This window comes from Dermacentor silvarum, chromosome 10 (genome assembly GCF_013339745.2).
Source record: "Dermacentor silvarum isolate Dsil-2018 chromosome 10, BIME_Dsil_1.4, whole genome shotgun sequence".
In the NCBI taxonomy this organism is placed as follows: Eukaryota; Metazoa; Arthropoda; class Arachnida; order Ixodida; family Ixodidae; genus Dermacentor; species Dermacentor silvarum.
Window position 1 is genome coordinate 16733739 of NC_051163.1, and position 26886 is coordinate 16760624.

The 26886-nt window shown below is 47.2% G+C and overlaps 1 protein-coding gene across 2 annotated transcripts in view; it reads right to left on the reverse strand.

Annotated features, from left to right (window-relative positions):
• Positions 1–3331: 3331 nt before the first annotated feature.
• Positions 3332–26886, reverse strand: part of LOC119431395 (phospholipid phosphatase homolog 1.2 homolog) — a 34539-nt gene continuing 10984 nt past the window's right edge. Inside the window, exons 2-4 of one of the 2 annotated variants that reach the window (XM_049657717.1) lie at positions 11189–11492; positions 9077–9422; positions 3332–6208 (exon numbers count right to left, since the gene is read on the reverse strand). In XM_049657717.1, coding sequence (XP_049513674.1) covers positions 5853–6208; positions 9077–9422; positions 11189–11479 — 993 coding nt within the window. In that variant the 5' untranslated portion in view covers positions 11480–11492 and the 3' untranslated portion in view covers positions 3332–5852. The remainder of the gene's footprint in view (positions 6209–9076; positions 9423–11188; positions 11493–26886) is intronic. The other variant, XM_049657718.1, reaches the window with a different exon arrangement.

Consider the following 26886-nt stretch of genomic DNA (forward strand, 5'->3'; position numbering starts at 1 on the left):
TGCCTTATGTTAACTCACCGTTGGTTTGAACTACACAAGCGCAGGATTTGAGCAGGATTGGAGCTACATTAAGCGCTGGATTCAAATTCTGCGCTTGTGTAGTTCAAATCCAGCGCTAATGCAGCTCCACTAACGTGAAACCTGGGGAATTGCGAAACAGTAGTAGTGATGCGCCGGTGTTTCCCCTGCGTTATTCTTGTGCAACTCTTGCACAAGTGAGGAGGAATCGAGCGCTTGTGGGGTGGTGGCGCCCTCTCTTGCGCTGCGCTGGTACCAGACTGGAGTTTCGGAAGCGATTTTCACGAGTTTCTGCTAATTCCTGCATACCCCTGGCTCATATCTGCATATCCAATGCGGGTATGCGCCACACGTGATTATCGTTAATCGCGACGTAACTGACGAGCATGTCATACTATTGATGTCATGACCTATTAGTCATGCATTCGTACCCTTCCATGCCAATTTTGGTATATACCAAGTGAACGAGACGCGAGTTTTCGGCAGATCTTGTTCTTGTGCGTGACCACGACGACATGCCATCACATTAGACGCCGACAGCCCGGGCCCCTAAAGTGCTTCGCACTTAATAGTCACGTAGCGTTCTTGAGCTAATCAAGGATGCTTTACACGATAGCAGGGAAACAGGAGTTTTTTTTTTCTTTTGCATTCTACAGATTGTGAAATTCATTCTAGCCAACGCGAGTAAGAACAGCAGCACACTGTTTTTTTTTTTTTATCTGAAATGACTGCATCAACTCACCTGACATCTCGAACTTCTTCGTTACGAAGTAGTTGTGCGACGGTTAACCCTCGCCCCACTTATCTACACCACACCCATTTTGCTGCACGCCAGAATAGACCACAGAATCCGCCGCAAAATTTCCGGCACCACGACGTGTGCTCGGTAACAAAATGACGTTGCATTCATGAACGAGACGCGAGTCATTTGTTTTTGCGCGTGACCACGACGACATGACATCACATTAGACGCCGACAGCCCGGGCCTCTAATGCTTCGCATTAATAGTGACCTGCGTTGTGCGAGCTCTTTACATGTCATTTGCAGCATTCTAGCCAATAAGAATAGCACCACACCTTCTATCGACATCTCGAGTTGCGAAGTAGGGTTAACCCCCGCCCCACTTATCTACACCATACCCATTTTGCTGCACGCCAGAATAGACCACAGAATAAAATTTTGAACAAAATGTGTGCATTCTATGATTGCGAGCTCGTCATGGGCGATTTGAATGACATGTCATGTATTCTCGTATTTTGACGCTAGGTTTCCTTTCGTGCACGCAATGTGCAGTAAAGCCACGTTGCTGCCCAGCGGCCGTCCTTGTTGCGTTTTACATGCGGCACGAACGCACGAGGGGGTTCACAATGGAAACACGTTTTGTGCTGCTGTAGTTGTCAGTCGAACATGTGGCTCAAAACCACTATGGTTGATTGCCCAAGAAATGGATAGATTATTCCCACTTTAAACCACCTTGATTATTCCTTGAGCATTGCAAGTTATAATCAGAAATACGTTTTCAGAACTGCTATATAGAGTAAGAGCTATTGAAAGGCGAAATTGCACGTTAATATGAGAGCAAGAATAGCAGTAAGAATCAATAACCATTAACTGAAAAGCAAAAAGATGAAAAAGAGATATAAATTAAAGTCTGCAGTAATGCCTTCGTCTTCCTTAGCACTGTAACCATGTCTGACAGTGTGGCTTCACCGGTCACCGACACAGTGCAGAAAGAAGTCACGCTCATTAAAAGTGACACAGAAGGCAAATATTGTCATAGGGCTCCCAACCTCAAATTTGCCGACAGACGCCAGCGCCACACCTTCCCCTGGCGGAGAGCCGAGTCAAAATGTAGCAGGTCACCGGCACTGTGAGGCGCTCGCGATGCCCGCAACTTTGCAAATATACTCCTTGCGTCACTGTACGTTGTTTCGCGATGGTTCGACGGTCGGGTAGCCAAGGTACCCGGTACCTGTTGCGTAGTGAACTGCCACAACCAGTCACAGAAACACCCACAGGGCCTGCAGCCGCCTGTTGAGTTGTACAGTTTCCCGGGTAAATAGGTATGAAAAGAGAACGGAGACAGTCAAGGCTAACCGCCGTCCGCACAATCAAGCAAGTCGGAATGCGAAAGTTGTTGCCGTTTTACTTAGTGCTTTCTATTATTCGCGCCAGCGTTCTTGCTTTACTTTGTAGCTCAGCCATGCGAGTTTGCTCGTCACGACGAGAATGTCGCTGCAGCTTTACTTCGACGTGCTTTGAGTGACGCATTGAGCGTCGACAGATTTGCGCTTGTGGTGCACATTGTGCTTTCTCGTTTTCTCGGTGCCAGTGCGCGTTTGATCAGCAGCATTTTATTTTAGTCACAGGCGTACCCTTTGCCTCTTTCTTCGCATTCGTTTTTACAATGCAGTGATATCGCATTACATCACGCCAATCGCTGCACCTACGCTACGTGTCCCCTTTGATAATAGACCCCAGTTACGTGCGAGAGCCCCCCTCGACTGACTGCGCGACACGGATAAAAATTTCGCACGCGAAATCTTTAAATTAACATGCGAAAGCGAACAAGCGCGACTCACTTGACTCAGCCAACATCAGCAGTGGTGCACGCTTGCCTCCTCTCTTTTATGCACTACCTGGCCGGAAACTGATGTAGAATTTCACGGGTGGGTGTCGGCCCTTCGCGTTTTCGAGGCTCTTGTGGCACTGAACGGCGGGCTTGTGCGGACAAGTGCACGGGAGGCACAAACTCGCAGCTCGTACTCCCGTACGCAACACACCTGCGCAACCGCGCTGCCTGGCGACATTTTCATTTGCTCTCGCAAGCGACGCTGCTTACCAGCATCCGTAGCGCCACCTAGTCCGGGCTGGAAAGTCTATAGTCAGCGACAGTTCAACAATGCAGAAGCAAGTACTCCTTATTGCTTGCGCGACCTGTAAGGAAACAATTTTTTCTGGGAGCGCGGAGGAACGGACGGAAGGCGCAGTACGCTTTTGTGAGAGAAGCTTCTCATGCGTTATTGACTGTCCGCCAGTTATAGCAGGAAATTATACTTTATTGTGCTACTTCGTATCCTTGTTCTACTGTCTCAGTCAGAAGGAAATCATACGCTGCAAAAGTGGCAGTCGGCCAGGATTTCGGGACATGTACATGTCGTCCCATGGTATGTACATGATATGTAGTCAGTGCATTTTACAGTTAATATGGTGATCGAGAGAGAACTTCAGAAGGCATGACCATTCCACTCAGACGACATACACAGCAGATCACGGTGATGGTACTGTATCAATAAGCTAGGACACATTGGGGTAACACCAAAACGTGTTTATTGACTAGGTAGCAATATGAAAAACAATATTACATTTGGTAGTCAGTTTGTACAACAGAAAATACCTACCTGCCATACAAAAGGAAAGGCCCGAGCAACACTGCACATTTTTTTATATATATAAATAAAATATTCTATTGACTAAGACAACGACTGAGCATGAACATCGGTGCACACGATAAAAAAAAAAAAAAAAAAGGTGCAGAATTTGCCCTTTGCATGCTGCAATCCATGAGAAAAGGCATGGTGATATGTATCTCAGCATGGTATATTCTTTGCACTTCTAAGCTGTTACCTTTAAAAAGCAGAGAACCACTGAAATAGTAAGCAAAAGCCATCCAGGAACTCTCAGACTTGTGTCAACCTGCACGTCGTACGTGCCCACAGCAGCCAAGAACAAATGCTATGTTTTACTTGAAAGACAGGCACCTTGGGTGCTGCTGATATGGCAGATGTACCTATACAAGCAACAAGTACAGCAACACATCCCTCAGCTTTCTTTCCAGGCAGAACAGCTGTTTGAACTTTTGCAATTTATATCAATTTTGTATTGCTATGCTAGAAAATGGCAGGAATTTGAGAAGGTAGAGTCAAGAAGTAAGCTCACGATTGGTTGGTCCCTTATGAACATGTTCATGTACAAGATTGTCTAATGCTTGTCACCAATTGTTAAGGCAAATGCCAAATCCCTCCAAAATGTATACTCTTTATACCTTTGCGTACTCAAAAATACTTTCTTGCACGTTTATGAAAAATCATTGCCAAGTAAATTACCAATTCCTTGACAAAAATTGTTGATGACATCAAGAAAAGGTAACAAAGTTATTTGGAACAAGTGAATGCATTGTCTTAGAGAACATAATTGACAAGTATTGCGCAATCGAAAAAAAAAAAGTATTTGCTTGTTCAAGGCTCGCAATACATTTAAGCTCCTGTACATTAGCATTTGCAAAGATGTAGAACAAAAGCAACTCTAAAAGTGTAAGGCTTCTAGACAGCTGCATCGCGCATGGTAAATATTCCTTTGAAAAGGTAGCTGCTATGTACAGTGCTACACGATACATCAGACGATCAATTCTGGAACAATTCTAGTTGATCTTAACTTGTGCAGGGAAGACTAGAACATGTAAAATAAATGCTGTATAAACACCAACAATTGCATATTTTGGCACTTGAAACACGTGTTTTCGTAAAAGCCACAATGATATCCACAAGCAGAATAACAGACAATACATTAAACTCTGCAGAATATAGGAATGCTCAAGGCAAAATAAATGCTTATGCATCACAGCAAATTTCAGTTTGGCAAGATATGATTGGCAACTCGTAGCCCAGTAGGTCTGCTTAAAGCATTGAACATTCAAGGCCACTGATAACTGGTTTTATGAAAGGCTTATGAAGAAGTGAATTAAGCATATAAAGTTCATGAAAAGCCAGGAACTCCAACTTGTAAAATGTACATCAAGTCAGTTGGTGAAGGTGTGGCACTTTCCAACTGGCTACCACATCTTTTGGCCTCTATAAATGCCAACTGGAGGATGTATGAATATATGGCGCAATCTATATAAAATATTGCACTTAGCGAACTTTCTTTTCATATGTTGCCCTCAGTTGAGAACAAGAATAATGAGCATTGTGTTCCTCTTAAAGCCATAGAAACGTTAACATTAAATGCATGTAAATGTGTAGGCATAAATGTGTCAAAATTCTTATAACAACCACTATTCACTGTGAGGCACTGAAAACCAATTCCAGTGAAAAGGTTGTTCATTTGTACTCTGAATGAAAATCTTGGACACAGTAATAATTGTGTAGCTATCTGTAATTAGTAATGCCTCTACCTTGCAAAAGCTCCGTTCGGGCATTAATTTTTATAGGCGATGCTGGATCAGATTTATGCTAAAAATATAATCTTTATCATGAAAGATTCCAAACTTCTACATTCACTAATATTTCATCAACCCATTCAAAGACAAGTCTATCTGTAAAAGGAGCAGTCTTCCTCAACATTTTCCCGTCATACAGGCTGCAACAGCAGATCAAGAAATGTTACGGCTAAACAAATGCATTCTCTTCTGCTCTATACTATTAGTACATAAGCAAAAATTGCTCACAGAACTTGTCATACTGTTCTGTGCATCAAATTTTGCCGACATCAAACAATGCTCACACACTGTGGATGTCAACTATGCCTCTGTGAGAGTTACCAAGAGTACCAAGCATCTGTTCATGCAACAATTCTACAGAAGCATATATGAGAACAACAGTTGTTAGCTTCATGCTGTGCACGATGCCCAACAGATTCTACAGTGAAAACATGGCACACTGGCAGTGCAGGTGCCCCAACTGCACAGAAGGGATGAGCTCATTAAACAATGTCATTTCAGTCTTGGCCACAATTTGCAGAATGGTGAGAACCTGAACCCCAAGTGCCTCTGCTCACAAGTCATAACTTGATGAATCGCTGGACGACCCTTTCTTCGGGTCGTGCTGAAACAAGCATCAGGAAAACGGCCACAGAACAAACACTACAGCCCCAACGAGACCCAATGCTCCACCAACACCGACATCCCACCAAAAATGCATTCGCTCCACGATCCTGGACAGGGACACAGCCACAGCTGAAGCGATTAGCAAGGCCACGAGAAGCACGCGGGCTGCTGACGGGGCCACTGAATCCCCCCTCCACACAAGGTATCCAACAAGGTAGAATCCGACGTAACAACTGACACTCGAGTGGCCCGATGGGAAGGAGTCGAAGGCCCGCACCACATCTCTTGGAGGCCCGCTGCAGACGTAGTCCGTAATGAGCGGTGAAGCCGTTGTGACAGTTGGAAGAACGGCCACCATTGAGGCTGCTTGGAGATCCACGAAGGGGAGCAGTGGGTGAATTCATGCAGGTAAAAGAATGTTTTCAGGCACTTCTGATTCATGTTCTCATGACAGATTGAGTAGTTCGATAGTATTTGTGGCCAAGCTCCAGCATCAATGCCGAGCCAAAAAGGAATGTAAGAAGCTCATGAAAGCTTAGAAGAGTGGTGCTGGGCCTATTGGCACATAGCTTGCAAAACAACAAAACGCAGCCTTCGAAGATGCGTACACAAGAAGAGAGTGCGTGTGGTTGTGCAATTTCTCTCCTCTTGTATGTCTTTGAAGGCTGGGTTTTGTCATTGTTCATGAAAGCTACGTGGTATTACCTAATATTGATCAGATGAAACTGGCAGGGAACTTGTGCTATGAGCACATCAATGGCAAATTACAGGATGATACTAGAAAAGTTTTCATTTGTGGCCACCAATTTTACAATTTGTAAAGCACGACTCTAGTGCAGTACGGGAGCAGTCACTCATGAAATGCTTGCATTCCGTCAAGCCATCTACCAAGCAAAGCACCCAAGGCACGTACATAAAAAGACTTCACAAATTATATTGAAGTTGAGTTTCTCTTTATAGCATTCCTGTGGCAGAAGAGAATAGCTGGAATTGCTTGGAAACTGCTCTTGTGACACCATCCTCCAGTCTTCGAGCTGCCTGGGGTTCACCATATGTAATCAGTAAAGCAGTGTCATTCCTTTACATTGCTGGAATCATTTCATCTCACTGTTCTCTCTTCTGAAGATACTGGTAGGCAATATTGTCTAAAGTGCTGAGCAACATGAATTGGAACTTTCTTGGTAGTGATAACAAAAGATCTACTAGTTCAGATGGTTTTATAGGAGAAAAGATCCAAAATTGGGCTTCGGCATTATTTTCGACCACACAGGCAGTTAACTTCTCCTTGCACTGACGCAAGTCTATTTCTAGCTGTTCAAGCGCTCTTATTCTAATGGAAGGCAGCATCGTAAGATTAAACATACATTAAAGTTGATCAATAGATAGCCATTTGTGTTCATGATCAATGAGAATAAAATTCCCTCTGACATTTCTGATAAAATGCTGAGAGCATAATTTGGTCAACTTGCTTCAGCTGTACTGGCTGCAATATTGTATCCGCTGCCATTACATGGCAGCGGCCTTGGCATTTGACCTTGGCCTTTGTCAAGCTAATATGACAGATTTTTACCCAGGAGTCCCTGCCACTGTACCAGTATTTACCAGTAAATAAAAAAAATGCCAGGCCTGCGCAGCCCACGCAGCACAGTCACAGCGTAAGCTAGACGATCGTTTCGACAGTACTACCTAGTAATTTGAGTGAATGCGTCAGGAACGCGCTTGGGACGCCGTCGCGCGTGCAAGCCGACGCGTTCCATCGCCGATGGCTAGCGCCGTTCGGCCCAGCCAAGCAGCCGACAATGCAACTATGGCTGTCACACTCGCTCCCATTGCAACGCGCCCAATCTGGCGCAATCAACCTGATCCCGAGCGTCCGGTGGTATGTTAGCGCCTTCTAGTTAAGGCGGCAGCAAAATTTACAGTGTCTGAAAGGTTGCGTTTGCCGGCGCCTTAACTAGATGGAGCCACCATACCGGCGGAAGCTTCGGACCGCGTTGTTTGCGTTCCGCGTCTGAATCGCATTTCGTCGTCTGCGCCTGCGCGCCTGCATAGGGCGCGTTTATAATACATTTTCCCGCTCTCGGATAGCAAGCGCTTGCATGGCTCAGTGGTAGAGTATCCGCCTCCCACGCAGCGGGCCTGGGTTCGATCCCGGCGGGGAGCGGGTACTTTTTTTCGCATGCGATAGCGGCTACGGGGCGGCGGCGGAGGCATCATCGCGACCCGGAACGGCTATTGGAATGAGCCCATAACAGCTTACGCTGTAAAAATTCAATTGAGCAGACAATATTGGAATGGTCAGTACATGACTTAACACTGCCACAACGTAAGCCTGGACAAAAAAATAGGCACCTGCCCTGTCCTCCTACCCTTCTCTGTGACATGTTCACTAAAGGGACATTAAAGAGAAAATTGTTCAGAATTATTAAATTACTCTTGCATAACACAAAAAAGCTGGTATTACCGTGAGAGGCGGCTTGGCACACCGAAAGAGGTGCAAGAACGTTAGGATGAGTGGCACCACCACCATGAAGTTCTCTCACATGACGTGATGGATTTTGACAGCAGCTGCTCGGGCCTTGTTAATTTTATATTGGTAACGACTATGTAGCCCACAATTGAACTTGGAAAGTTTCGAGGACTGGTATTGCACCAAAACGGCCTAAATATGAGAAAGAATCGACACTTTGATGCCGCGATCGAACCTGCGACCTCGAGCTGAGCGGCACCACAGCCACTTGGCTACCATGGTGCATAGTCACCCTCTTTACTAAATAAATCTCTTACCGCAAAATTAACGAAAAAAAATAGTCTTGAAAGAATACGTCAGTCTAAACCGATTTAGCGTCTTCTCTTTAGTATCCCTTTAAGGCACGCTGTGCCATTGGAGCTGAACAAGTTTTTCTTCAGTGCGTTTGAATTAAGCGAAAAGTCGAATTACCCGAGTTTGAAGTAACAGGAGCCGATTGTATACACAGTTGAACCCCGGATATACCGAACCTGAAGGGGATCACTAAAAAGCTCGATATATATAGGTAATTCGATATATAAAATAAAAATTTTAAACAAAATTTTTCAAGGGGACTTTACTGCGGTTCGTTATACAAAATAATTCGTTATATGAGGGTTCGATATAACCGGGTTCGACTGTGTGTGTGTATATATATATATATATATATATATATATATATATATATATATATATATGCCGGCCACTCCCATGTACACACACACCCTGGCAAAGGAGGGTGGCGTTCCGCTGGTTCCGGAAGACGGGCTTGCAGGCGTCCAAGAAGTAGGGACGCTTCTCGGCGACGGCGTCCTTCAGCAGCTGCGTTACCGTGGTCACCAAGAGCAGGCCCACCAGGTATCGCCGCAGAAGGCGTCCGCTCCAGAAGAAGCGGTCGCGCAGCGGAGCGCCGGTGCGGCGGAACTCCAATACGAGCAACAGGGCCACCGGCACGGTGACCACGAAGATGACGAGGTCACGAGTGCGAACGCTCTCGGACAGGAACGGTGACTGCAGGCTCGGATCGTCGCAGCGGAACGCGGGACGCCACATGCCGGGAATGGAACCCACCTGCGCCACCATTTCAAAGCCGAGGAAACGTAGTTATTAAACGTGCTACAGTTATGAGAAACACATTGCAGTCAAACCCGGATATATCGAACCCAGATATAACGAATTATTGTGTATACCGAAGAGCAGTAAAATCCCCTTGAAAATTTCTGTATAAAAATTGTATTTTGCATATCGAATTACCTATATATCGAACTTCTTTGTGATGCCCTCCAGATTCGGCATATCCGGGTGCGACTGTAATGTGTGCGTTTTACACACGTCTTAAATTGCACTAACGAGAATCCAGTAATCAAGTTCAGACAAGCTTACCGCCCAAAGTCTTGCAGTTTTTGGTGAGGGAAGGCTAATTGATTAAGATGAAGTGGAGGCCAGGCTTAGTTTTATAAAATTTCGGCTGCCTTGTTTCCTTTTCCTTCATGAGTGCCCAGGTCGCGGCGTGGATGCCTTAGTTCAACGTCAACGATTTCGTATTTTCCCATATTTGGGCTGTCTTGAAACTTTCTGAAGCTACAACGTTGAACCTTCGCGTATTTTAGAAAGCAATTAATGTACCTATTAGTGCAAAATGAATGAATATTTCTGAATGAATATTTGATCGTTAAACCTATTTACTGCTAGCAGTTAACTTGCAATTCTTTTGTATAAAGCATGATTCTTACATTCGCGTTTCAGTGTTTCATTCTGTTCACTCGAACCGAGTTGTGTGTACTCAAAACCATGTACTACATGGCTCAGAGCCAACAGGAGCACGAGCCTTTGTCAGGCCTAGCAACCTTTTGCTCTTGCTCCTGAATCTGTATATAGTAGAAACAAATAAACTTCGAACTTCAATTTCCCTTTTAGAAAGATGGCCGTGATGCGCCTGGCAGGTATTCCCTCAATAAAACCGGTTGGGGCTAGTTGGTACATCATTTTTAACCCCGTAATGCCCAAACAGTTCCACATAAAGGAAACTTTGAACAACTTGCTGACATTTATTTCTGGCCATGGTGTGTACATTAGTAAAAAAGGTTCAGTTACCACTTAATTAACGTACTAGCTAATTAGCAAATGGTTTGTTAATTACACTCGCCGCTGCTGAAACTACTCCAGTATATGAAAAACATCACTATGAGCTTTGTATTACGATTCACTTCAATCAGCATTTCGAGGCATCAAACTCGGTGTAGCATGATACGTTGTGCACTATCAGGTTAAGATGAAAAAAAAAAAAAAACAGCCCTTCCTCTGTCGAGAAAATGGAGGTAAGAAAAGCTTGTGGCAATGCGACACTGTCATAGGCGTTCCGCTTCGTGTTTGCGCTTAACTCAGGGGCGGCGGCTCTTCGCTGACATTTCACCTGGGCTTCGGAAGCACTCACTCTAGGCTCGGACCGACAAGCTTCGTTACCCACATTTTATCGACAGGGGAAGGGCTGGTGACTGTCTCTTTAGGTAACACGTGTGAAAAGGGTAGTTCAAGGGCGCGTTACAGGTCCCCGTCCCATTGAGCTTGGACCCTTTCTGCACAATCACCAAGACGGGCCCACATGAAAGGGGTATGTGCCATTGAGCTTGGACCCTTTCTGCACTATCCCCAGGATCGGCCCACTTTTCAGCGTGACAGCACCACCGCAGACACTTTTGAGCCTATAAAGCTTTGCTTGAGAAATCAGCGCTAACACCGAGGGCAAGCACAAAGAAGAGACGGACCAGCGCCAGTGCTTGTCACGTCTCTTCCTTTTGCGGTTGTCCTGGGTGTATTTGCCGTGTTCCATCCCTCACCTGGAAAGCCCCGGATATGGAGAGGATGACGTAGACGGCGAGAGCGGCCAGCAGGACCTCGGTGGCGAGCTCGACCAGGGTCCTGGCCGGCACCAGGGCGTTGAGGAAGACCACCAGCAGCGAGGCGGCCGACCGGTGGGACTTCTTGCTGACGCGTTGGCTGTCCTGCAGCGAAGAGGCATCGGTGAGCACGCTCGGATCGGCGCCGCTGCAGTTTCTGAGCAGCTCCTGGTCGGTCTTGTCGGCGGGGGCTTCGGGGTCCGCGGGGTTGGGCGTCACCGACATCTCCATGGCAACCGCTCACCTGCGAACAGTTGCAAACAACCCGTGCAACACAGCCATAGTTAGTGGAAGACACTTAAGAACGAGACAAGAGGCGAGATTCGACAATAGAGAGTTTTTGGCTCGTCCGTAAACGTATTAGCGTTTCCTGAATACCGGTTAGGCAACAAGCCTGAGATTAACCAGCACATCTCAACCAGAATTAACCAACACATCTCAACCAGAGCGCACACAAAGACGTTATTAGTGACCTTACCGTGTTCTACTTATCTGCTGGTGTAAAGCGTTGGCAGCGGCGTATTCGTTAACGTTTACTCCTTTATGATTTTCCTTCGACGAAAGCACTCCCGCGACAAAAAATATTTCAAACGCGCTGTAGTTGGACAAAGCGTCACGACATTTCGCTACCAGCTTTGCTAATGCCATCGACGGCTCCGGTAATCCTTAATTTTTCACCATTTAGTGATTACCGGCTCCGGTAATCCGTAATAAAGGCCAGTATTGAACCACGACGTTTTTTCTTAAATATTAAGCCACCCAACCGCGGGCGCTGAATTCCACACCAAAAGATTTTAATTTTGATCGAACGCGTCATTACTATTATTACTAATTGCAGGTACTTTAATTAATATGATCTAGTTTCCTTATACAAGAAACCAAAGGGTCCCAGATAAAACGTGCTTCTTTGCACATGACTGGGTCAAGTACATATTTCAACTTCTACTCACATAGAAAAAGAAAAAAAAAAAAACGATAAAATGTACACAGAAAGCAACAAACAACATGGTAAACAGTGCACGGCTGCTTAAATTCAACATTTACAAGCTAGATCTCGGTAACCTTCCTCAAAAGTTAGGCAGGCTATAACCACAGAAGCCCAACTTTTTTCCCGCCATCATAACTAAGGCATTGTGCCCAGCCTGCTTTCTTTCCCTTCATGCAACGAGGCCTGCGTGTTACTCATATCGGCTCCATATTTTCGCTGCGCTTTCGCAATGACCGATTGAGAGGCAACACAAACACCGCGACGTTCTCAAGTTCGCGGCCTGTCTCCCGCTCCCAGCTTTTCTCCTCGCTTCAATTTTTTTTTTTTTTTCTGCGTAACGCCGCGCCGGGAACGTTTCGCACATCGCGAGGCGACGGACGACCATGAATGGAAACCGCCTTCCCAACACCGACCGTGGCAAACAGTGAAGAGGCAAGAGAAGCCAGCGGCCCCGACCAAGGTCAGCGTCGCTTTTAGCCGAACCGCCGCCCCTGCAACACAGGCCAAGGCGGGGACGACGTTCACAAACTCTGTGCAGTGGGACGAAGGCCCACGTAGGAACGATAACCTAAAGTATTATAGGAATCGCCCATTGTCCGCCGTTAATCTGCCTGCATGAATGAATGCGTGTTTAGTGGCGCAAGGCAAGGTATGGCCAAAGAACGCTATGTTAGTGAGTTCGCAGTGGAGCGATGAATTCTGCGAAGTAGATGAGACGTGGCTGTAACGGGGCCTAAAAATAATCGCGGTAGAGTGCGTAAAATCTACATGTAATAAGATTATGGCAATGACTAATGAGGTGTACTACGAACATGAAAAAATCCATTGCGAAATAATGGTACGATAGACAAAATATGTCAGATGCAAGAATTCGCAAGAAGCACCAGTGACTAAACGGAGCCTTTGAAAACACAAGGACCTGAAGACACGTGCTTAACAAAACTACTGTCACGGCGGCATCCTCTGGAGAGAGGATACGCTACGAATTTATTGGGCTAATAACATGTATAGGACTACACCGTCCATAATCTGCCTGTACTCGAGACCGGTTGGACGGAAGGATGGGGATTAGTGACGGACAATGGGCGAGCTCTTCCCCAAGGAAGGCTTAGTAAATGACGACCAGTCTCAAGAGATACTCCACTCCAGCAAATATATATATACCTCCCCGTTGCAAGGGGGGTCGCCCTACGTGACATCACGCCCCCGTCAGGCGGCGATAAGAAAGCCAACTTGGAATTGGTGAACACTAATTTATAGGTAAAAATGGAACGGCAAGATGAGAGTTTAGAGGGAGAGAAAGAGAGAGAGATCACAACCCAGTACGTCAGAAGTCACGTGTAAATAAATGTGCAACGCAATATCATACACTGACACACAGGATTTCCGCCGTACAGTGTATTCGTGCTCTTCTGCCGTGATCACCGTCACGCAGCCTTCTCGTCAAGTATGAACCAACTCGCCTAAATCAAGGTTTGACTTCACACATTAATAGCCCGCACGCGTCCTCAAGAAACCCCCCCAACTCTGTAGTCCCCGCGTCAATGGTCGATACCGAGGACACTGATTTTTCTTACTAAAGTCACTTTATAATTGAATAATATACGACAAATCAACGTATTTTGAATACTGCACAGCGTGCAAAAAGGAAGGGACTCGAACAAAGATGAAATAGTTCACTTTAGTGTCCGAGAACCTCGCATTTCAGTCACTTCTGGGACGCTTACAGCCATGTAACCGTAACCAACTAGCCCTATAGCAGTGTTTGCTTAGTTGCTGGTCGGCCGAGATGAGACCCGTAGCCTTTGGCTTCACTGCACCCAACTCGGAATACGGGAGTACGCCCCTGCCTCCGTCGCATCAGCGTCTTTTCTAAAGCCAGTCAACGCTGACGAGGACGACGACAGCGCCGAGAATATAAATACACGACATAAGCAAGCACGGCACCCCCACAAGCGGCCGGGGAACGTTTCAACGGAAAAACACGCAAGCACGCATCATGAGCGAGCCCGCCAAAGCCGCCCCGAACGCAGGTGCTTTATGGCGGTCAAAAGCGAAGGTGACGTAAAACAAAACAAAAAAAGAAAAGTTATCCCAGCCGCCAAACGTCGTCATCACCGAACAACGACTTCTTCGCCGTAGCGCTAAATGCGTGCGCCACCTTTGAACGTCCGGCGGGAGCCCCGCCTTCGCTTCCTTCGCAAACAGGCGACCGATGGTCATTCATGCGGCGCGCCGATGGTCAACGTTCTTCTCCACTAGCAGTTAGCCGCCTTCTCGCCGGTAAGTTGGGACTTCGTCAAACAAATCGCGCAACGACGTGGATGCCACGCCAGCTGCACCTAAGCGGCAGCAACACTGTAAAATAATGTACGCCCATAAAAGCGAGTAAGGGTGGAAATCGGGGCTATAACTCATACCCTTTAAACCCAAGAAGGGTGTAAAGGTGAGTTATAAACCAGCTGTGACTTATAGACCAGTACACACGGAGCACAAAGCGTACAGAGGGGGTTAAGCTTTGAGTACGCAAAGTCGCTTGGGGGCGATATATTTGGAGAACTCACGGGTAATAACAAGTCTGATAAGACTTAGGTGGCTTGTTTAATTTTTTTTCTCTTGTATTTATTGGTGTAGATGCTCAGCAGTGCACAAATCACTATCAGTGTATAATGGTCTTTTTCGTTTCATACGTAATTCCCTAAATTTCGGAATACGTGCATCAAGTAGAAAAATGCACAAGTTAATTTTTTAGTTCTCTCCAGTTGTGTCTGATTCGTCTATGAATCAAACTATTATATCAAACAGAATATGAGCCTGCATCTTCTTTGTACCACGGTGGAAGACGTTACTCCGTACAGTAACCCGTACAGTCCTGCTACGAGCTGAATATCTAAATAACGACTGAACAGTCACGCGTAAATGTATTTACGCTTCAGTGGGCTGGAGTAACTAAAGTGAATTGCCAGCAATTATGATGGAGAAAAAGAAAAACACTTATGCTAGATAAAAAAACAACGCAAATACGCCTATAGAATGCCCGCACGTCTGCAGTGTTTATTTCAGTGGGGCGCAAAATCATGTATCTATCGAGGATTTGGTCCCAATAGGCGTGCAGTCGCCGAGACCGGGAATCGAACCCCGGACCTCCTGCGAACCCAGGCAACCGCAGCGGGTCTAGCAGCTACCTCACCCCCCCCCCCCCCCCTTTTTTTTTGTGCGTTTGTTTGATGTCCATGTGGTACGGTTATTACTTCGCCACGCTCCGTTACGGCTTCTTCGAAATTCTGGACTCGAGCCAAACAGCGAAGTGGGCGATGTAGAAGGGGGGGGGGCTGTATACATCGTCATCGTATATTGCTGCTCTCATCCCTAACGTCAACTAGCACTGTGTAACTATTTACGCTCGTTCGCGAGAGCAGACTCGAGTTCCGCGTAACTATTTACGCTCGCTAAGGAATTGCACCATCTCGTAAACGCGTTCCACGAGTCGTTTGATACGTAGTGGGCACCGTGCCAAGGCAGCGTCGGCCATCCAACTCGCTTCACTCATTCTTAGCCTCCGTACAGCAATCTTCGCCGAGTCAGCCGGGGGTTTTGGAGAACCGGGTCAGAGCGACGCCGCCCAGAGTGACCGGACAGCTCGAACGATCGCGAGAGGGCATGCAAATATATTACGTAGGGCTTCCCCCGTTTCTGAGAAGTAGTACATATGCTGCTTATAATCAAATCAATCTCCGCGCAAAATCGAACGTGCACGGCGGCCCCGACATGAAAAACTGGTTTAATGAACAGCTGCAATTTGAAAGGTGTTCAGCTCCAGAATTATACGTATATGTCGGCGCCACCCTGCAGTCTTCCCCTTCAATCACGGGCACCGTGTTGCAGCTCGTACTGAACGCGACTGTACGTTAACATAGCTTACAAGAAACCCAGTAGCGTACGGAGCATGCTCAATGATGACAACGTTATTTCGCGTTTTGTGGAGCAACGAGCTCACCCGTTGCGCGTTACTAATACTGCCAAAATAAAAAAAAATAAAAAAGACATTCGCTGGGCGTCACGCAATAATCGAGAGATGAACAAATGGAGGCACCGTTTTGGTTTTCTGCTCTGGTTCACTGACGCAATCCTGCGCTTCTGGCGTCACGGTGTCGGGGAGAATAGTTGTCGCGAGCTGTTGGAATAGATTCGACGGTAGTTACGAAAAGCAAGGAAAAAAAGAACACTTCTACGGATTCCATCGCCCACGCAGGAGCTTTATGAAGAGCCGAAAAGCAGACAATGCATCTGCGCTCCGATATGACAAATATTCGCGGAAGCGGCAGACATATTCCGAGAATATAGTATGTACCACTCCGAGGCGGCACCGAGTATTTTCGATTATGAGATCGGCGAAAGGAAATGAACTCCATCTTCTGCAAACGCCGAAAGAAGGCGTTTCATGAGCGATTTAGTAACACTATATACTCCGTTCCGCATATAGCAGGCAACACTGCGACTGTGGTGATGGTTTTTTTTTTTTTTTTTTTTTGAAGGGTGCCAACACCGCCAGAGTTAGAAAACGAAACATGGCACTGAAGAATACGGACTGTTCATGAACGCTTCAATCGAACAGAACGAAATTGCGTGCATTATGTTCTTGTTCTATCATATGCGGAACGAGAATCAACCTATGATATGCCAGCTTTGGCTCCCTAACGATAACTCAATGGAAGTACAGCGGTCTCTTCTTGAGCACGCGATCATGACCGCTGGTCTATTTGAGCAGAACGGGCACCATACTGCGGCAGTGATATGCGAACGCAGTCAAAGGATGGCAAAGGACGAACTGGTGCAATGAGATTAGGAAACGAAGGCATATGGTAAGACGGGGTCGACTGGGCGCAATATAATAATTGGAGATCGCGCTGAGAGACAAATACATAAAAGACGCACAGATGAGAGACGATGGTCTACGCCCCCCTCCTTATTAGGAAAAACCCAGATTGAGACACTAATGGGGGAGGCATTGTTAAATGAAACCATTCTCGGAAGAATGATTACGCTGTAAGAAAAAAAAAGTTTCATAAATTTCCACTGCGCCTAAATGAGGCCAACGCGGCGAGTAGCAGCACAGTCCGACGGGCATTGACGTTGATTGTGCACTTACAACTCATTGCTTACCGTTTAAACGAGGCTCACGCGAGTTCTGCTACACGAGCGGTCAGCGGCTCTGCGTCGGGCGATAGGACAAACAACTACGCAACAGCAGAACCATTCGCAGAACCGCGAGGTCGCGTACTCGAGCGCCTACTTCATCGCTCGTTCACCCTTCGTCCGTCGCAAGGTCGTTACGACGCGATTCTGCGGGGCAATTTGACGACGCACGAAAATAACCGGACGTTAATTAAACTGTCGTAAGAAAAAACTTCGCGCTCGCTAGCTGCACACAGGTTTCGAAACACGCTTGGCCATGTTTCTCAGACATGTGTTGCAGCGTGTCCCCGCGTGTTGGCAAGATCATTCACGAGCGAGAGAGCTTCGTTCGCGTGGCCGTGAGAAAGCGTAGCCTCCGAGATCGGGAGGCGCGGCGATACCGCAGAAATGTATTGCAACGAGATGGCAGTTGAGCTAGTTGGTTGACGTTCGTATTTGACTTAGAGCGAAGCGCATCTGTCTGCGTGCTTTCTGTGCCCTCGTCTTCGGTGCGATTCAATCTAAGTCAAATATGAACCTCAACCCCAACCAACCAACCAACCAACCAACCAACCAACCAACCAACCAACCGAGCTGGCCAAGCGCTTTTTTTTATTCCAAAAAGGAAACGCACCAGCTCATGCGCGATTAATTAGGCAGATTATCAGGGATGATGATAGCTATACTGTTACATATATGAAAACGAAGAATTACGGTAACAGTGCTTACACTAGACGGTTCTCCGGCGCAGCCATCGTACAGCTATCATGGGTATGTATGCACAGGTGACGTTTAAAACGTGACGGCCATGACGTGTATCCGGCTCCGCAATTACTTCCGGAGTTTTCAGCTTACAAATGCATAACCTCCGAAATACGTTTTTGTTACCCCGAAAGTGCTTTCGCTGGGATACTGCTTATTAGGATCGAGAATTAAGCAAGGAATAAGCAGCTGCATAACTCAAGACGATGAGGAGAGCATGAATGTGCATAACATGCGTGCTTGTAGCTTAATTCGGAGGTTCTTTGTGGCCTTATTTATTGCGCCGAACGTTTCTGGGGTTCTTGCGTGCCAAACCCAGTTCTGATTAGTAGGCACGCCGCAGTGGAGGGCTCCGGATTAATTTTACCACCTCAGGTTCTTTAACGTGCACTAAAACGCAAGCACACGGGCGTTCTTGCATATCGCCTCCATCGAAATGCGTCCGCCGCGGCCGGGATTCGATCCCGCGACCTCATGCTCAGCAGCGGCGCAGTATCTCTTTTTTTGTATCTTTGAAGCAATCGCATAGCTTTCTAAACACAGCAAGGCAATACGTCTTCACGCACATACATCATCGTTGCGCATAGTTGCTTTATTGCGCAATATTATAAATACGGTTAATTTGCAAAGTCACAATTTCGTTTGTGGTCAGAAAGACGTGTAGGCAGATCCATGCATACTACGCCCATCATTCCCATGTTAGCTGAATCCCGTCACGTACATTTGCAACTCGAGTTCGACAGAATGCGCTCTTGTAACATTTGTAGGACTATGGCCAAGGCACCACCTTCGCCACGCAGTTGACCTACTAGAATTACTGGAGGATAAAACGGGCATTGCAGTCGTTCAACAACCATGGAATTGTGGAATAGTACATGGTTATATTTCTATACGGCTTGGCATGGCTTCACGAAAGTGAAAATAGCACGCAGGAAGAAAATTAACTAGGCAAGAGCATTACGTTATGCCGCCAGCCTTCGCCAGCGAACTATCCTGTAGCCATCCGCTTCGCTATTTCTCACTCTAAGTCGCCCCAACACGTGACCCCCTGCTCGGCGGATGAGCCGGTGCGTTAATTAGGTTCCCGGTAGGCTTTAAACGACGACGCACTCGTTCGGGTACATTGGCAACCACTCTGCACACTTTCTGTTGATGTGTTCGCGAAACTTTAGTCGTTTTTGCACATTGCAACGTATCCATCTATCAGCTTCGCAACGAGCAGCACATGTGCGTTGCTGGCTCAAGCGCGGTCTTTTCGGAAGAGCGTGCCCTCACCGCGGCAGTGGAAGGCACTAAAGCTTACCGCGACATGGTCACGTGTTAGGCCGACTCTATTGGCTTCAATTGCGTCGCCCGAAAAGTTTTCTCCTAGTTCTTTCCTCCCTCCATGAAAAATTCTCGCCCGCACGACTGTAGCACGAAGGGCCAAAGGAATCCCAATACGGGTTTCAGAAAAGGCTACGCAGTTTCAGAAAAATCCCTCCTGGTCCGGGATTCGAACACAGGACCAACGCCTTCCCGGGCGGTCGCTCAACCCTATGAGCTAAGGAGGGTAATATATAGCAGATCGTAGAGCGAGGCCCAATTAACGGACAATTCGATGCACAGGTACACTGAACATGGCAAATCAGTTCGGCGGATGCCCGCTAGGTGGAGGAACAATCTGGGTGTGTACCCGTGCTTCATCATTGCGAGCTGGCCGCGGCCGTACGCACTTTTCCAACACGTGACCCATATCAGGCAAACAAACCGTCCTACCTATAACACAAAGGAGCAGTCGCACGCTTAAAGCGTCACTAAGATGCACCCTTCCTTATTTATCGCCGGCCGCCACCTCCTTCCATTGTCAGAACCGATTTTACTATTTCGGTCGGGAACAAAAAAAAAAAAAAAAAAAAGACATCTTCCTCCACTGCACGTCGCGACCACAATACACGGGAGCACGCACACTCGTGCGCGCGGGTCACACCGCAGGCGCGAGCCACGGGTTCTGGTTATATTCTTAGCAATGGAAGGATTCTATTTCCGCAGTCAGCTGAAAAAAAAAAAAAAAAAGAAAGAAGAATAAAGAGCGTTCGCCGCGCCGACCTCCACGTTACGAGAGGAGCAGCGCTAGCGCTGGAACGGGACGGGCACGTCAGCCGCCTCGAACGACGACGTTCGCTCGCCACGGAATGCGTCTCCCGAGGAGCTCACGTGCGCGTCGCCTTTCGAAAGACGTCAACAAAGGCACCCCCATGGGCTGCGCGCGGTGTTATGAAAACAACGGGGCTCGCGCAGGCGCCGAAACGAGGGAGCGCGAACCGCGCCCAGCTGGAGGCTAGCATACATACATAGGGACACTCGCATAGTGTTTGCGCACACACATATATATGTGGAACGTATATTGGACGAGGAGTACAACAATCTGGCCTGGTTGGATCCTGTACCTGACATAAAAGAGCGCGAAGACGGAGACGAGGACGACAAGACGTATGCAGGATTCGTAAGCGCTATCATGTGACGCTTGCTGCACGTGCACATGTTAAGCCCCTTTTCCGAGAGGCAGTGACGTCACAAACACACGGTAGCGTTGCAGTTGAATTCCGTGAAGGCTATATGGCAGACTTTCTCTTAGACTATAAAGAACTTTAAAATGCTTGCGTCAGATAACAATTCTAATCTTTCAGCTGGATTTACTCGAAGAGGCGGACATTACTTGCACGAGGAGTCGAAATGCATAATCGACTAATTAACAAATATTCACTAATTAAGCTTTTAAGTGATTGCGGTACGTGTCAGGTTACGAAATGGTAGCCGCTGAGTTCGTATGGCGTACACACTTGAAAGGCATCCCCAGGATGAGGCCAGTTTCGAGATATTCATTCTTAAAGTGTACGATGAAATACACTGGCTTTCCAGTTCTTGCTTTTCAATTCATTAAACAGCACTTTATTAATAAAGTGCAATAAGTGCACCTTTACCGGAAGTTTGATGGCGCATATATCGAAACCCTCAGAATTCGTTTTAAGTGATATGCCTTCCAGACTCACCGGCTACAACTTAAAATTGCAATATTGCCGTAAAGTTATTAAAAAAATTAGTTACATTTTGTTAGTCCATTTATCGTGTAATTTATGTCAGCCTCTGAGCAATCTAGTTCAAAGAGGATGATCGTGCTATCTGCCACAGGCGACTGAAAACTTCCGTAGTGTCAGAAAAAAAAAAAGGAAGAAAGAAAGGAAAATGCCACCCGGTGTAATAATACAAAGGACGGACGCACCAAAGTCATGATGAGCTCTTATTTTAGCCAAGTGAGCATGGCTGCGCAAGCTAGGACAAGACACTAGCAAGACAATAGTGGCCGGCATTCATCATCATCATCATCATCAGCAGCAGCAGCAGCCTATATTTGTGTCCACTGCAGGACGAAGGCCTCTCTCTGATCTCCAATTACCCCTGTCTTGCGCTAGCGTATTCCAACTTGCGCCTCCAAATTTCATAACTTCATCATCCCATCTGGTTTTCTGCCGACCTCGACTGCGCTTCCCTTCTCTTGGTATCCATTCTGTAACCCTAATGGTCCACCGGTTATCCATCCTACGCATTACATGGCCTGCCCAGCTCCATTTCTTCCACTTAATGTCAACTAGAATATCGGCTATCCCCGTTTGTTCTCTGATCCACACGGCTCTCTTCCTGTCTCTTAACGTTACTCCTAAGATTTTTCGTTCCATCGCTCTTTGTGCGGTCCTTAACTTGTTCTCCAGCTTCTTTGTTAACCTCCAAGTTTCTGCCCCATATGTTAGCACCGGTAGAATGCAATGATTGTACACTTTCTTTTCAACGACAGTGGTAAGCTCCCAGTCAGGATTTGGCAATGCCTGCCGTATGCACTCCAACCCAATTTTATTCTTCTGTAAATTTCTTTCTCGTGATCAGGGTCCCCTGTGAGTAATTGACCTAGATAAACGTACTCCTTTACAGACTCTAGAGGCTGACTGGCGATCCTGAATTCTTGTTCTCTTGCCAGGCTATTTAACATTCTTTGTCTTCTGCATGTTAATCTTCAACCCCACTCTTACACTTTCTCGGTTAAGGTCCTCAATCATTAGCTGTAATTCGTTCTTTTGCGCCTCACTGAATGCTGGCCGGTGCTAACATACGGCCGGCATTCAGTGATGCGCAAAAGAAGATCTCGGATCGCAAACCTAAATAGCATCGACACCAGCATTTCTTGGAGGAGCTGCTTAATATTTCGTTGATTGAGATCGTCTGTTCTTCTGCCACCTACAATATGGCGTCTGATCTAGCGGAAACGCGCTCAGCAGCTACCGATGAAATGTCAGCCTCAAGTCAACAGACTTCAGTCTATTCGCATCTATAGGCACGTTTAGTGATGGCAGCGAACCTTGGCTGTCACGACGTCGATGAATGTACAAGTGGACAGTACACTGGCAGTGACAAATGAATAACGGTTTTCACGCGTGAATACTTTTGTGAGAACGCGGCCGGCACATGGAACAGTGAATAGTGAACAGTTATAGACACATCACACATAATAGACCGCTCCCTCACGCTGCATTCTTGCATTCAGTCGAAACATAATGGGCGACGACGGTACAAGCGAAGGAAGCCGTTTAAATAACCGCGTCTAGCAATGAAAGAGCAAACCCCACGCCGCTTCGCTTTTCCTTCCAGTCTAAAAAAAAAAAAAAAACGCGTGGTGCAGACCTCTAGCGGGAGCAGTTGTGCAGACAGTTGGTAGGAACGAAAACGAACGTGTGTGTACAAACAGGATAGAGCGCAAGGCCACAGCGCAAAGCGACACATTAAAGCGCAGATGCGCACGAAAAAAAAAAAAAAAAAAAAGAGACCGTGCAAAGTCAACAACATCATCGCACCAACAAACAATGCCATCACGCCAGTTCCTAGTAAAGCACCAGTCCCGTATGATGGTTCTTTTCGTCGTATGTTTTCACGCTGTTTAGCGCCCAGCGTCACAGCATTCATCCCGTATCTCTCCCCCCCCCCCCCCCCGTTCTCTCCTACAACTTGCGCCTCTACGGGCTCGTCCACTAATGGCTAGAACGCCGAGGGCAGGCGCCACCCGCAAAACAACTCAACAGAAACCGGCGTTAAAGAAAAAAAAATAACAAGATGGCGGGGAGCACATCATTCTATATGGATAAGACAGCCCCAGAGAATCACAAAACGCGCAAAGGACCGCGCAACGGCGCGGCGAGTGATGAAAAAAAAAAAAAAAAAAAACACCAAGGAAAGTGAAAGGAGAGCAAAAATCCATCTGCCGAAACGTCCTTCGAAGCGAAAGCGGAGCAGGAGGGCAGCTCTACCCGCAGCTGAATAAAACACGAAGAAGGGGGAGGAGGGGTTCCAGCCAATGTCGCGGGGCAGCTCTGGCGCCTCGAAATAGCACCGCCGGCGCCCCCTCGACACTCAGCCCCTCTTAATGCCTTTCCCTAGTCGCTAGCTACTCGCCCCCCCCCCCCCCCCCCCCCTTATGCTTTTCTCCCAACACACCCCTTACGATTCTTTCTTCGCTGCAGTCTAGACGCCAACTCACACGTATCAAAAGACAGTTTCAGAGAGGGGGACGTTCCAGCAAACAAAACGGCACAGTCCGAACGGATCAACGCTACGCCTGGCGCTCGACGCGCCCAGCGCGTACGTGGCGCGCATCACGGAGAAGGGAATTCAGGAGCGCCGCGTCTCGAATCGTGAGACAGCTTAGAAGAGAGCATTGGCTTGTCCGTAGCGTTTACGGTATGCAGGGTTACGGAGAGGCCTACGGCAGCAGCAACGCCGTTAACGACATCTTATGGCACGGAGTTTAACTATAAAGCACACAATGCTTAATACCGCGGTGACCTACCATATTCTACTTATCTGCAAGTGTAAAGCATTGGTAGCGACATAACTGTCAACATAGAATCCGTTTATTATGCTTTCTCTTCGACAAGAACATCCAAGCGACATTTTTTTTTTTTTTTTTCGAACACATTGTAGTTGGGCAAAGCGTCACATGGTGTCACTACGAGCGTCCGCGCCTCCGGTTACGGAATACCGGAGACGTCAACGGCAACAGCAACGCTGGTGGCACCATCTTCTGGCACTTTCTTCCACCAGAACGTGTCAGAGGCGTTCTTTTGCGTCATTGCTCTCGCCAGATGAGGAAGGGGCAGAAGCCCTATACGGCAAATGATTGTTGCTGCTAATGCTCTTGCACCATCAGGTTGCCAGAACATGGCCGATTCATTAGTTCAGTATGCTATAGTTGACACCATAGCCACAAGATGGCGCCACGAGCGCTGATGCGCGCGTCAGTGGCTGCAGTGCTCCGCCGAAACACCAGAGCAGCAGACAGCAGCGCTGGCAGCGGCATCCTGTGGAGCTTTCCTCAATTCCAAAGTTGTAGAAATCGTTCCACGAGTATTCTATCCGGAAGAAAGCTGAACCCCCTACAGCACAGTCATTTCGTAATGGCAATAAGTGTTGTGTGACCTGGTTGAACTTCACAGATGCTGCTCACGTGTACATCTCCAGGGTTCCCTGAATGTTATACGTTTGCGGACAGGCTATAACAATATAGAGACTTTTAGCCTGACCGTGTGAGGTCACGAGACTTATTGCAATTGCGAACCATATTCTTTCAATCTGCTAATGTAAAACCAATGATCAATACGTCATCGTCCCCATGCAGCGTATTTTGATTCGGCGAGAATGTAACAATTATAACGCACTGCGTTTCGACAAAGCGTCGCAAGATATTGCAACCAGCGTTATCGCTGCCGTCCACGTCTCTGGTTACCCGGTGTTTACGCAGGTTTAATACACGCGGACAAGCTAAAACCCTAATGTATATGGACGACCATGGCAATGATCCGTGTACAATTCATTGCCTTTAACTTTTTCGAAATTTATTCAGAAGTGATTACGCAATATATTCATTCTGGGTACGAAGTACGGTGCATGTGGAAGTTTAAAGAAGTGGTCTAGTCATTCATGTCATCCGCTTTCGAGAAACTTGACCCTAAGTTGATCCAGACGTCTGTGTCGTCCCAGACGGCGGAAAGAAACCTTGAGGTGTGTTTCGAAATCACTGACTGCGTGACAATACCGGACGCGGCAGCCACCTGGTAATGTACTACACGTAGTTCGATCTTCATCTCTGCGTTTAGGCAATGAAATGCAGTTTTTACCGTAGCAAAGAAGAGGAGATGGAGACGTCTCCACGTACAGGGAGACGCAGCTGTTGGCATCTAACGGCGGTATGTAAATTTTGCAAATAGTTACGCAACATAACAGACAATACAAAGGTCTCAGGAGGAATAATGCATTGAGGAAATGCGTCACGCACGGCCCGTTTCGAGCGGCATTTTTTTCTTGTTCTAGCCTCGTATAATGACAGTTATTTGTATCCCAACAATAATGGCCAAGGAAGCCCGCTTTTCTCGAATTTTTGTAAGGAACATGCAAATCCCCAGTCTTTCCGGAGTCAAGGAAGCTGTTCGCAGAAGCTATCAGCTTCCTCTGTCTCTACGGATGGGTAGCACCCCAGGAGCAACCTTCGCTGGAGTTAGCAACCGGCCCCGGGTGCACGGCCAGAATTACTTTTACGAGCGCGGTCACGGGAGACTGAGAAACTGGGCGAAGTAAAGACCACACTTGCGGAAACACCACTTGAGAGAACAGTTGGAAGATAGTAAACGCGTCAGTGACAGGTGGGCCACGTGTCTCATCGTCATCGACGTAAACACGGCGGACAGATACGAAATGGAGTGCTCGGTTTGCACTGAAGACCACTAATTTCGATTCTCCGTGCCCTAAAATGAACCATAAAGCAACACTAAGTAGGACCTTCAATGTAGACTCTACTCAACATGGCACAAGGAAGTTAAACTCGATTGATTGATAGTGAGACTCCAATCACCCCACCCCATTCGCCTCCTCCGCCCGACCCTCCATCAAAGCCACTCTTACGACGTATCAGGAGAATTGATATCACTGCGTGTCTTCGCCCATTTGATCAGGGCGCCCGGCAACTCCCTAATGCCGACGGGTTATGCGACAGTCAGTGTTAGTTTCGTGCAGTTTGCTCTCCAGCATCACGACCTGCGGGGGCCGTGCCACAAACACTGTGCTGTGCCAAACAGATTATCCTCAACAGTGTGACATAGCCACGAACCTTGCGCATAGACTAGCTTTCTCTCATCTCACCCTCTATCCCTTCAGCTACCCTTCCCCAATGTCCTGTTAATCGCATACTTCCCCTTCCGTTCAGGCGTCAGTCGTTCGGACGAGGGAGTTACAGTGCGACCAGCAGTAATTCCTTTCCATTCCTTAAATAACTTAATCACTTGGCTGCGAAAGTTACAACGGCTGGCTGCTTCGCTAATCCACCTTATTCCGCGATGCTCAAAGCAGCTGATTTAGCAATCCCTAAACCCTGTGCGTCAAGACCGACGGCACCGCTCTGCGCGGGAGGGACGGCACAAGGGGCGCAGCGAATACCGCGCAGAAGACGGAGCATCATAAAAATTACGTGGTTTAACGACACGAAACTGCGAAGTGGGTAATTAGGGCCGCCTTATAGCGAACGGCTCCAGTTCAATCTTCGATTCCGGTTCTTTAATGTGCACCTAAATCACCGTAACACCGAGCGTTTCTTTTTCATTCCGCCTATATCAAAATGCGGCCGCAGCGGTCGTGAATC